General features: G+C 43.5%; 1 protein-coding gene across 5 annotated transcripts in view; it reads left to right on the top strand.

Annotated features, from left to right (window-relative positions):
• The first annotated feature begins 1,659 nt into the window (after nucleotides 1-1,659).
• e2f6 (E2F transcription factor 6) overlaps nucleotides 1,660-11,720 on the top strand; it is a 34,785-nt gene continuing 24,724 nt past the window's right edge. For all 5 annotated transcript variants that reach the window (XM_072498725.1, XM_072498724.1, XM_072498723.1 and 2 more), the window contains exons 1-2: nucleotides 1,660-1,839; nucleotides 8,844-9,048. In XM_072498725.1, the coding sequence (XP_072354826.1) occupies nucleotides 1,797-1,839; nucleotides 8,844-9,048 (248 nt within the window). In that variant the 5' untranslated portion in view covers nucleotides 1,660-1,796. The remainder of the gene's footprint in view (nucleotides 1,840-8,843; nucleotides 9,049-11,720) is intronic.

The following is an 11,720-nucleotide window of genomic DNA, read 5'->3' as shown; positions in this document are numbered from 1 at the left end:
AATAGAAAACTAGGCAAACGGACCAATAGAAAAATAAGCACTTTTAATCCTTCTTTTGCATAATTATCTCCCCTCTTGCCCTTGGAGGTTACAGTAGTTTACAGAAAAGTGCATTTTTGTTAAGGCTGCCTCTATCATTCTGTCTCCACATTCACTAACAGGATATTATGGTTTCCGCACTGACCCATGCCCTTCTCTAAGGAACAGGATATTATGGATTCCACATCTGCCCCTGCTCTCCAAATGAGCATAATGGCTTACTGCCATTCCCCTACCTTTTCCAGGTATCCCTGCATATTGTTTCTATTCAAGTAATCATCTAATGCCATCCTGAATGACTCAATCAAACCGCCCCACCACACTCCCAGGCAGTGCTTTGCAGGCCAATCGTGTGAAAAAGTTTTTTTCTCATATCACATTTGCTTCTTTTGCAAATCACCTTAAATCTGTGCCATCTTGTTCTTGATCCTTTTACGTGGGGGACGTTTCTCCCCATCTACTCTCTCCAGTCATTCCTCCCCCCCCCCCCTTTTGAATATCTCGATCAAATTTCTTGTCGCAAAGGAGAACAGTCCCAACCTCTCCAAACTATCCTCAGACCTGAAGTTTGTAATCACTGGCCCCGTTCTTAGAAAACCTCTTCGGCACTCTCTCCAATGTGTTCACATCCTTCCCACCCAGAACTATACACAATATTCCAGCTGAGGTCTAACTAGTGTCTAGTACAAGTTCAGCATCCTATTAATAAAGGTCAGAATACTATATGCTTTATTAATTTCTCTCTCCGCCTGTCTTTCCACCTTCAATCATCTATGTACATATATACCCAAGTATCTGCTCCTGCACCCCTTTTAGAATTGTATCCCTTATTTTATACTGTCTCTCCATATACTTCCTGCCAAAATGTATCACCTCACACGTCACCGCATGGGACCTCTGCCACCTATCTTCTCACTCCACCAACTTGTTTATGTCTTTTTAAGTGCACTGTCCTCTTCAGTTTACAATATTTCCAAGTTTTGTATCATCCGCAAACTTTGAAACTGTCCTCTGCACACCAAGATACTTTCCCCCAGTTTGAATCAGCAGTGAGCAAGGAAGTAAAGCTATCGAGTATGTAGATAGAAAAATGTCGTCTTTTATAATGGAAGGATTTCAAAAATGATCACTTCAGTATTTCTCATTCAGAGTCTGAAGTTGTTAACTCTGCTTAGCCATATTATTCGACGTGTCCTTACTGTCCTGCCTCCAACCTCTCTAAAATATTTTCTGAAGCTAAGAAACGAATGCTTAAAGAAACTGCGTTGGGAGGACACCTCTTTTTAATTCCCCGAGGTTCCTCGCAGTGATATCCAGAATATTGAACTTCAGCAGTCGCCAGCTCCATGGCAACGCCGCCGGCCCCACAGCAGCGCCTCCAGCTCCACAGCAGTGGCAACGCCGCCATATCCACAGCAGTGCCGCCAGCTCCATGGCAACGCCGCCAGTTGAAGGCTGAGGGAAGATGGCGGCGGAGCGCCGGCTACCGGCTCAGAGCGCATGCGCCGGGACTCCGCCCGCCCGTCCCACCGGGGGAGCCTTCTGGGCATGCGCGGCACCCGATTGCCATTTGCGGCGGAGGGAGCGGGAGGCGGGAGAGGGAAAAGAGAGTGAGATAGGTAAAGAGAGGAGGGGGAGAGTGAGTGGGCGGGGAAGGCGACCGGCGGAACTCGGGCTGGTCCGGGAGGCTCGGCCGGCGGCCCTGAGCGAGCGGCCGAGCCCAGCGGTCGGTGTGATCACAACAAGCGAACCGCAGCATGGAGGAGGACTGCAGCCAGGCAGTCCCCAGCGCCAGTCACTGTGAGTCTTACAGCCCAGCCTGCCTCCATCCTCCTCTCTCCATCCTCCCCCCTCTCTCCATCCTCCTGTCTGCTCGGTGTGTGTGTGAAACCCGCCGCATTCGTGAGTCCATTCTCAACACCCGAGTGGGTGGCTCTGCTCCCTCCCCTCGGCCTCGCTCCCGTCCAACCTGCCTTCGTGACCGGCCGTCTCGGTAAAAAACAACCCGCGTTTCGGGCTCTGCTTAGAAAGATGGGAGCACGTGTGCACCACAGGCCGGGATTGTTTACATTCACTCCAGTGTTTACTCCACCGTGAAGGCAAATCCTGGTATGGGTGAGGTTGCTATTGAATTGCATCAGAAATGGGAATTAAACAGAAGTCCAAGTACGGGGAACAAGGCTGGGTTGTGGGGATGTATGCAATGCATGGATAGATATTGTTTGTTTAGATCTCTGGGTTCTGGACCTGGTAGGTTTTTTTTTGTGGGGGGTGTACACTGTGTTCTCTGCAATGTGTTTACAGAGTAACAATTACTCTTTAGTTTTCTTCGTCACGAATTCGTGAGGTTTTCAAATGGATGTTCCTCTGGAATTTACTTCAGTTATTTGGATGCAAACAAATCGCATCTCTGAATGCACACAAAACAAACGAGTGCTGCCCACTGTTAAGTTTGCCCTTTTGCAGCTAGTTTTTAAAAGTTAATCCCAGGGACCTGGGCTTCACTGGCTGGGCCAGCGTCTATTACACATTCCTTTTTTAAAAATAAATTTAGAGTACTCAATTAATTTTTTCCAATTAAGGGGCAATTTAGTGCGGCCAATCCACCTACCTTGCACATCTTTGGGTTGTGGGGGCGAAAGCCACATAATGGAAGAATGTGCAAACTCCACATGGACAATGACCCAGAGCCGGGATCAAACCTGGGACCTCAGCGCCGTGATGCAGCAGTGCTAACCACTGCACCACCGTGCTGCCCTATTACCCATTCCTTAACTGCCCTTGAGAAGGTGGTGGTGAGCTGTCTTCTCGAACCATGTGGTGTAGGTACACCCACTGTGCTATTAAGGGGGGAGTTCCAGGATTTTATTTATTTTCACATGTAATAAGGTATAGTGAAAAGTATTGTTCTGCGTTCTGTCCAGACATTTTGTTCCATACATAAAAAACATCGGCCATACGATAGATACACAATGTAAATACATGGACATCAGGTGAAGCATTCATTGAGTGTAGTGCTACACGGTTTTGAACCAACCAGTGAAGGAACGGTGATATATTAGAAAGTCAGGATGAGGATGGTAAGTGGCTTGGAGGGAAACGCCCATGTATTGCTGTTCACATGTATCTGCTTCACTCGTCCTATATGGTAGTGGGTTTGGAGGGTGCTGTCTAGAGCAGGGTTTTTTTCAAAGTGAGGGTGGGTGTCAAGGGTCGCAGAGCTAAGGGTCGCAATGTTCCTGCCACAGACTGAAATTGCTTTGCAATAGATGGATTTTGCAAACTGTTTTTAAGATTGGAATATCTTGCCCTCTGTGCTTAATTTCTGATAGAGCGAGCATTACTTCCGCCACCATTTACCTGGCAGATAACTAAGCAATTTTGACTTTTCGCACCATTTTAAAACAAAATGCTTAGGCTGCACTTTTATTCTGAAAGTGCAATGTAAGTTTCCCCCGAGGATATTAGGATGCATAGCCATTCTAGCACGGATAAGATAAACACAAACAATATTACACCCCACACCTAATCTGGGGTTTATAATCATTCCCCTATAAAACACTTATCATTTTTCCACTATCTGTAATGTTAAGTGGTGGTTATATTTAGGGGAAAAGGGACGAGAAATCTTTTCTAAGTTGCCGAATTTTTGACAATTGCAGATTTAAATATAGAACGGAATAAATACAGGACAAAAAAATGTTGATATAGTATTGGGATTTAGGCCCAGAACTTGTAATGGAATCCTACCACAATGCATACATTCGGATTGTGTGCAAAGTGCCTATCAAAGTGTATAATATTCACACAGAGAATACAGATATTCAGGCTCCTATGCCAAAGAATTGTTTTACATACAAATTTGGAAGCTTTCTTGAAAATCTGCCTGATTTGTCACTTATTTGCAATATTTTTTCCATTAATAGCTGAGAAAAACATCTTTAAACATTCAGGCCATGCTTGAGAAACAAAAAGTTAAAAAGCAGAAAGAAAATGACACATCAGACAGATCTTTCTGTTACCTTCCAAATTCGTACATAAAACAGTTCTTTGGCATAGGAGCCAGAATGTCTGTATTTTCTGAGTGAATACAAAATAAGGTGCAGATATTGGGCAGATCTGACCGCAATGTTGGACGGGGCAGTTATAGTGTTGGGGAATGGTTCAAATGGAGAGGCCTGAGGCCGGGACAAGTGGACGGAGATTCAAGGTGAGTTGGCACAATGGCAGCAAGAGATACTTGAAGGGGTAGGTGGCAAGCAGCCTGAAATTCAATGGAAGGGTGCAGACATGAAATGAAACAAGTCTTGTCACCTGTCTACCAAGTTATGAAACCTGATTGGAGTGAGATTTAGAGGATCAAGCATGCTGACTTGTCACATTAAAGGTAAGCGAACATTACGTGGACTCCGAAGGTCGGCTGGCATAGGCCCTGAAAGTCAGCTACTTGGAAAAAATGGGTCCGGGGGGGGAAAGAAAAGTGTGAAAAACACTGGTCGAAGTACCCTTCATGAGTTCCTGCAGTGCATCTTGTAGATGTTACACTGCTGCTACTGTGCATCAGTGGTGGAGAAGTTTGTGGACAGGGCTGCATTGTCCTGGATGGTGTCAAGCTTCTTGAGTGTTATTGAAGCTGCAATAATCCCGGCAAGTGGAGAGTATTCAATTACACTCCTGATTTATGCATTGTAGATAGTGGACAGGTTTTGGGGAGTCGAGAGGCAAGTTACTCTCCGCAGGATTCCTAGTCTCTAACCTGCTGTTGTAGCCACAGTATTTGTATGGTTAGTCCAGTTCAGTTTCTTATAGTGACCCCCAAGATGTTGATATCGGGGATTCTATGTCCTGCCAAAATCAAACTCAGCACCTTGTGATATAATTTTGGCAATCGTTGAGAAAAGATGGCTTATATGTTACTACAAATCCTTGGAGGATAGTTATTGACAGTCACTTACTATTTTGAATTGATCTTGCAGCACTGATTTTTTTTTTCTATGGATACCTTTTTTTCTAAAACCCTGAGGAGACACGAGAATCTGAGTTACTCCTGGTCCTTCAGGTTCACTTGGGCATGGGCAAAGTAGTGGAAGAGAGGCAGGCAACCTTAGCAACCACCCAATTTTGCAACACCTAACCTGGACCTGTAGCTGGTAATTTATGTGAGCCCCAGGTGCATCTCTGAATACTGACTGACCTATGTTTACATTTTCTGGTTTGGCTTTGGTCATTATCCGTTGCCAGGTTTTAAAGTCGGATGATTAGGAGTGATGTTCCTTTCAGTATAATGCACTTGCCTCAAAATCGGCATCATTTTGAAAAAGTGAAGATCTTGAGACAGCTCGGGTGTAAATTGTTGGTATCTTTGGGATACCTGACATGCTGATCTCTTCTTTCACTCCTGAATAAGTATTCTGCATGGTCGCCATTTCCTTATTTTCATTGACAGTATTGTCATCATCAGTTTTGAGATTACGCCTGACCACTCTCTTTTTCATCTAATTTTAAAAAGAATAGTTAATTTTGATTTCCCTTGCACATGTCACCCATATTCTCTTTTAATAACTCTTACTTTGTATTGCCACACTTTGCTGTTCTTGGTATCTTTCCATTCACCACAATCTTTTATGTTCTTTTACTTTATGTTTTGTGATGATTCCTTTGTTGGCCTTTTGTAAAGCTGTTCCTCCCTTTAGGGGAATAAACTGGTTCTATAACACCCAATTATTTTTTTGAACACTTATCTTCTGTCACTTCACCATTAACAGATTTGTCCAATTTACACTCATCCCATTAAATCTGTTTTCATTTTCTCTTCAAGCACAACGTTAAACTCTTATCAAATTATGACCATATTTGATAACTATTCACATATTTAGGCTGCCAACTAAATCTGGCTCAATATCTTCACAAAATCTAATATGGAATGCCCCTTTGTTGTGCCTGAGACATTTTGCTTAGGAACACTCTCCCAAACACTGAAAATCACTTACTTTCTGACATGCTCGTTGACTTAGCCCAGTAGAAAGGAGAGAGAAAATTTTAAATTACTCTGGGACTCAAAACAGATTGATCAGCCATGATCTTATTGAATGGTGGACCAGGCACAATAGGGCCGTATGGCCTACTTCTGGCTCCTATTTTGAATGTTTGAATGCCTTGGTCACATGCTTGCCTAATCTCTGCATTTATACCATCTCCCCACCAGGAGGCATTTATGTAACAGTTACAGCAGTTTTAAATCCATTTGTACTTAAAAGAAAGATTTGCATTTGTCTGACACTTTTCATGATCACCAGACATCTCAAAGCACTAAACAATCAATGCACTGTTTTCATAGAATCATAGAATTTACAATGCAGAAGGAGGACATTCGGCCCATCAAGTCTGCACCAGCTCTTGGAATGAGCACCCTACCCAAGTACACACCTCCACCCTATCCCCATAACCCAGTAACCTCACCCAACACTTAGGGCAATTTTGGACACTAAGGGCAATTTAGCATGGCCAATCCACCTAACCCACACATTTTTGGACTGTGGGAGGAAACCGGAGCACCCAGAGGAAACCCACGCACACACGGGAGAACGTGCAGACTCCGCACAGACAGTGACCCATGCCGGGAATCGAACCTGGGACCCTGGAGCTGTGAAACAGTTGTGCTAACCACAATGCTGTCGTGTTACTGGTGTAACATTTTTTTTATTCGTTCATGGGACGTAGGTGTCACAGGCTAGGCTAGCATTAATTGCCCATCTCTCAAGGGGACAGTTAAGAGTCAACCAGTTTAATGTAGGATACAGGGCAGCCAATATGCCCACAGTAAACTCACAAACAGAATGTGACAACCGGATAGCCTGTTTTTGTGACTTTGATTGAGGGATAAATATTGGCCAGGACAATGGTGATAACTCCCTTGCTTTTTAAAATAGAGCCATTGGATCATTTTTATCTAACTAAGCAGGCAGATCGGACTTGGTTTAACATCCCATCCAAAAGATGACACCTCCAACAGTGCCTTGCCAGCATTGAATTTTGTGCTCAGGCCTTGGAATGGGACCTAATGATAGAGGTAAGAGTGCTATCAATTGAGCCATGACTGCACCTGTCCACCCTTTAGGTCATTACTGCCTGCTTACAGGGCAGCACGATGGCGCAGTGGTTAGTACTGCTGCCTTACAGCGCCCAGGTCCTAGGTTCGATCCCGGCTCTGGGTCACTATCCGTGTGGAGTTTGCACATTCTCCCTGTGTCTGCGTGGGTTTTGCCCCCACAACCCAAAGATGTGCAGGCTAGGTGGATTAGCCACACTAAATTGCCCTTTAATTGGAAAAAATGAATTGGGTACTCTAAATTTATTTTTAAAAATAAATGGGGAAAAAAAATACTGCCTGCTTACTCTCTATTATATCCTGTCAAATCATTGAAGTGATTTCATCTTTAATTACTACAGCTTCTCCTCAACCTCCACCATCCTCCCTGTCACTCTTCTAAACCTTATAACTTGGTATATTTAGTTCCTCATCCTGATAGTGGCCATTACTGAGTCAGAGTTACAAGACTATGTGATACCCTTGGATTGTAATTCATTCAGTTTATTTCCTATACTCTGTGCTTGTATATAGAACACTTATTTAATAACATTACTTATTTCTTTCCCGTGGCTTATCTTATCTTCTAAGTTTCCCTTTACCTGCAGTGCCTAAACCACAATTTATATTCTCCTCTCCTTTGTTTGCTTTTGATCTATTACTTATACTACCTTTTCCTCCCAAGCCGCCCTCCCACCCCAATTACAGTTTTGCGCCCTTGTGACTCTGCTAAGAGCCTAGTCCCAACCCAGTTCTGTTGGTTCCTGCTCAATGACACAATTCCTTCTTGTCCCAGTACTGATGAGGATTTTCCATGAAAACGGAACCCCTCTTTCCCACACCCTTACTACAACCACGTGTTCACCTCCTTAATCGTTTCATCCCTGTATCAGTTTGTATGTGGCTTGGTGATAATTCAGAAATTATAACCCTTGAGGACTTGCCTGAATTTAGTTTCTAGTTCCCGATGCTCTCTGAATAAAACCTCTCACCTACTCTTACCTATTTTGTTGGTCACAATGTGGATCGCAGTGATTGGATCCTGCCCCTCCAGTATATTTTTAAGTCAGTTCAAGATGCCCTTTCAAAATTCTCTCGTTTTCAAATTGCACCATTACCTCACCCCTTTTTATCTCTGTGACCTTCAATCTTAATTTTTTTTTTCAATCTTACAACTTGATGAGAGCTCTTCACTTGACTAATTCTGGTTCCTTGTGCATCCCCAGTTTTAATCAGACCACCATTGGTGGTATGTCTTTGGCTGTGTAGACTTTAACACTGGAATTCCCTCCTATAATCTTTACACCTTATGCCACTTTCCTCTTAAGATTCTCCTTAAAACCTACTTCTCTGACCTGCTGTTATGTGGCTCAATGTCACATTTTGTTTCATAGTGCTCCTGTAAAGCTCCTTTGGGCATTTTACTGTGTTAAAGGTGCTATAGAAATGAAAGTTGTGATAATGTCTTGCAGATAAGTGATATTAAAATAAGTACAGTATAAATCTAACACCTTAGTTCCATGATATTTGCTATTTCTAAATGGCATTTTTTGGGAGTAGATTTTTGGCGTACTGACAATAATATGTTTCTCCTTTATGGTATAAAAATACATCAATATCTAATTTCAATTGCTATTCATTGAATTATATTTCAATATTTTTAGCATCATAGTTTTCACAATTGACGGTTGACCTAATTTTCCTCTTTTTGTAACAGCAAAGAAGCCACGTTTTGATGTATCTCTAGTACGTCTAACACAACAATTTATGGAACTTGTTAAGGCAGCTCCTGAAGGTATTCTTGACTTGAACGATGTTGCAAGAGTGCTTGAGGTGCGAAAGAGAAGGGTTTATGATATCACCAATGTACTGGATGGGATTCGTCTTGTGAGAAAAAAATCTAAAAACTTAATTGAATGGATGTAAGTTCCCTTTTACAATAAATTGGTTTCTTTTTTAAAGTTTTTGTATCCTGAAATAATTTTGGTTAAAGGTTTACTTTCCTTTTACTTTGAGGTGAATGAGGCTTACAAGTCGTCGCACATTATTATGCATTGAAACCGCTTTACAATTTTATTTGCTCTGAATCAAAGTTTGAATTCAGCCTACCGTGCTGCAAGAGTCCATTAAAAAATGTAATAAACAAATGCAGCAGGTAACAGGGAAATGTCAAATTGAACACTAAAGAGAAGGGTAACACTAAATTTAATAAGAATTTTAAAATGATGAACCATTACATTGGAACATAATAGGACTTCGGAGCAGAAGTAGACTATTCACCCTTCAGACCTGCTCCACCATTCAATAAGATCATGGTTGACCTGGTTGTGGCCTGAACTCCATTTTGCCTTCTGCCTCCCCTTGTCTATCAAAAATCTGTCTAACTCTTGCCTTTAATAAATTCAATGATCCAGCTACCACTGCTTTCTGGTGAAGAGAATTTCACAGACCTAACAATCCTTTGAGAAAGAAAAATTTGCATCTATGTCTTAAACGGTATACCTCTTTGTTTAAAAAAAAGTTTTTATTCTCCATTTTCACGTTTTCCTTCAAAATTTACACCCCACCCACATACAGTAAACGGTAACAAATGCAAAATCAAACCCCTTAACAATACCAACAATTCCATCCTCCCACCACCCCAAACAACGGCCCACCTGTCAATATATGCATCCAATAAAATAAACCCTCCCACGGTGGCAACAAAAAAAAAGGGAGTCCGGGACCGCCCATGGTCCCCATTGACCTATAGAGTCCACCCCCCCCCCTACACTCAACGCCCTCCAGCCTCTGAAAGAGTACCGTACATGACACCCAAGAGTTGTACACCCCCAGTCTCCAACTCCTCCCGCCCACTGCCTCTTGTAAAACTCCTCCTCCCAACCTTGGTTCCTTCCCCCCAACTTTCCACCCCGGCTCGTTCACTCGGACCCTGTTCTGCCAGGCTCCGATGGCCGCAGCCCCTCCCCCACCTCACTCCCGTTCACTGGCCGGCTTAAACCGGCCAGTGTGGAGGCCCCCGCCCGGGTCCCTTTCCCCCTTGCCCGGCCCTAGGAAAGCCCAGAAATCCCCTTTCAGCACACAAACCCCGCATATCCATCTACACCCCAAAGAGCCCTCATTTCGAGTGAAAGTCCCATCACTTCCCTTGTCCAAATATACACAACATTGGCTCCTTTAGCCCATACACCCGCACGCAGTGAAACAAAAAAGAAGAAAATACAGTCATGAGGTTACATCGGCACATGGCCATTTCTCAATTTCTCAGTTCTGCCACAGTCCTTCTGCCTTCGCAAACTACTCCGCTGCTTCTGCCGTTCCAAAAGAAAAGTCCCTGAGCTTGTAAGTCACCCTCAGCTTCGCTGGATATACAATGCCGCACTGCATCTTGCTAATGTACAGTGCCCTCTTCACCCGGTTGAAGGCAGCCCGCCTCCTCGCCAGCTCCACCGTAAAGTCTTGGTATACCCGTATACCAGCTCCAGTCCACTGCACCGCCTGCTTCTGCTTGGCCCAGCTCAGGACTTCTCCGTCACACTGTACCTACGGAAGCACAGAGTCACTACCCTTGGCGGCTCACTCGCCTTTGGTACAGGCCTCCACGACCGATGGGCCCGATCCAGTTCGTATTGGGAGGGATCCTCCCCCAATAGTTTCGCCAGCAACGCGGCAAAATACTCAGTCGGCCTCGGTCCTTCGGGCAGCCCCACAATCCTCAAATTCTGTCGCCTGGATCTGTTTTCCAGGTCTTCCATTTTTCTCGCAGATCCTTGTTAATGTCCATCACCTTCCGCATCTCCTTCCCCATCGAGGCAAGTTGATCACCGTGCTGCAATACCGTCTCCTCCACTTCCTTATACCTCTTATTCTTAAACTGTGTTCCTGGGTTCTAGTGTCCCACAAGTGGAAACAGCTTACTAGTGTTTGCCATATCAGATTCTTTCTTATTTTTCTAAACTCCAATGGGCATAGGCCCAATCAGTTCAACCATTCTTCATAGAATAAGCCCTTCTCAAGAATGAATTGAGTGAACCTTCTCTGTATTGCTAATACAATTACATATATTTTCAATTAAGGAGAGAAAAACTACACAGTATTCCAGATGTAGTTTCACCTGGATCCTATCCAGCTGCAGTAAAACGTCCTTACTTTTATATTCCATTCCCTTTGCAATAAATGCCAACATTCAATTTACCTTGCTAATCACTTGCTGCATTGGATACTAACTTTTTGTGATTCATTTACCAGGATGCCAAGAGCCCTCTGTAACATCAAGTTTTGCAATCTCCCTCCATTTAAATAATATGCTGCTATTCTATTCTTCCTGCCAAAGTGGACATGTTCACATTTTCCTACATTATACTGCCTTTTCCAGATCTTTGCCAACTCACTTAACCTGTCTATATCACCTGCAGACTCTCTTCCTCCTCTTGACAACTTGATTTCCTACCTATCTTGGTGTCATCGGCAAATGTCGTTACCATACATTCCTATGTTACAGACAGTGAAGTGCATATACACTTCATAATTTCAATATTTTACTCGGGACCCAAGGCCTAAACCCTGAGCTCTGGAATTGCCCCTCTAAATCTTT

This window comes from Scyliorhinus torazame, chromosome 4 (assembly GCF_047496885.1).
Source record: "Scyliorhinus torazame isolate Kashiwa2021f chromosome 4, sScyTor2.1, whole genome shotgun sequence".
NCBI lineage: Eukaryota > Metazoa > Chordata > Chondrichthyes > Carcharhiniformes > Scyliorhinidae > Scyliorhinus > Scyliorhinus torazame.
The sequence above is the reverse complement of the archived record's forward strand: the minus strand, read 5'-3'. Positions and strand labels throughout refer to the sequence as shown.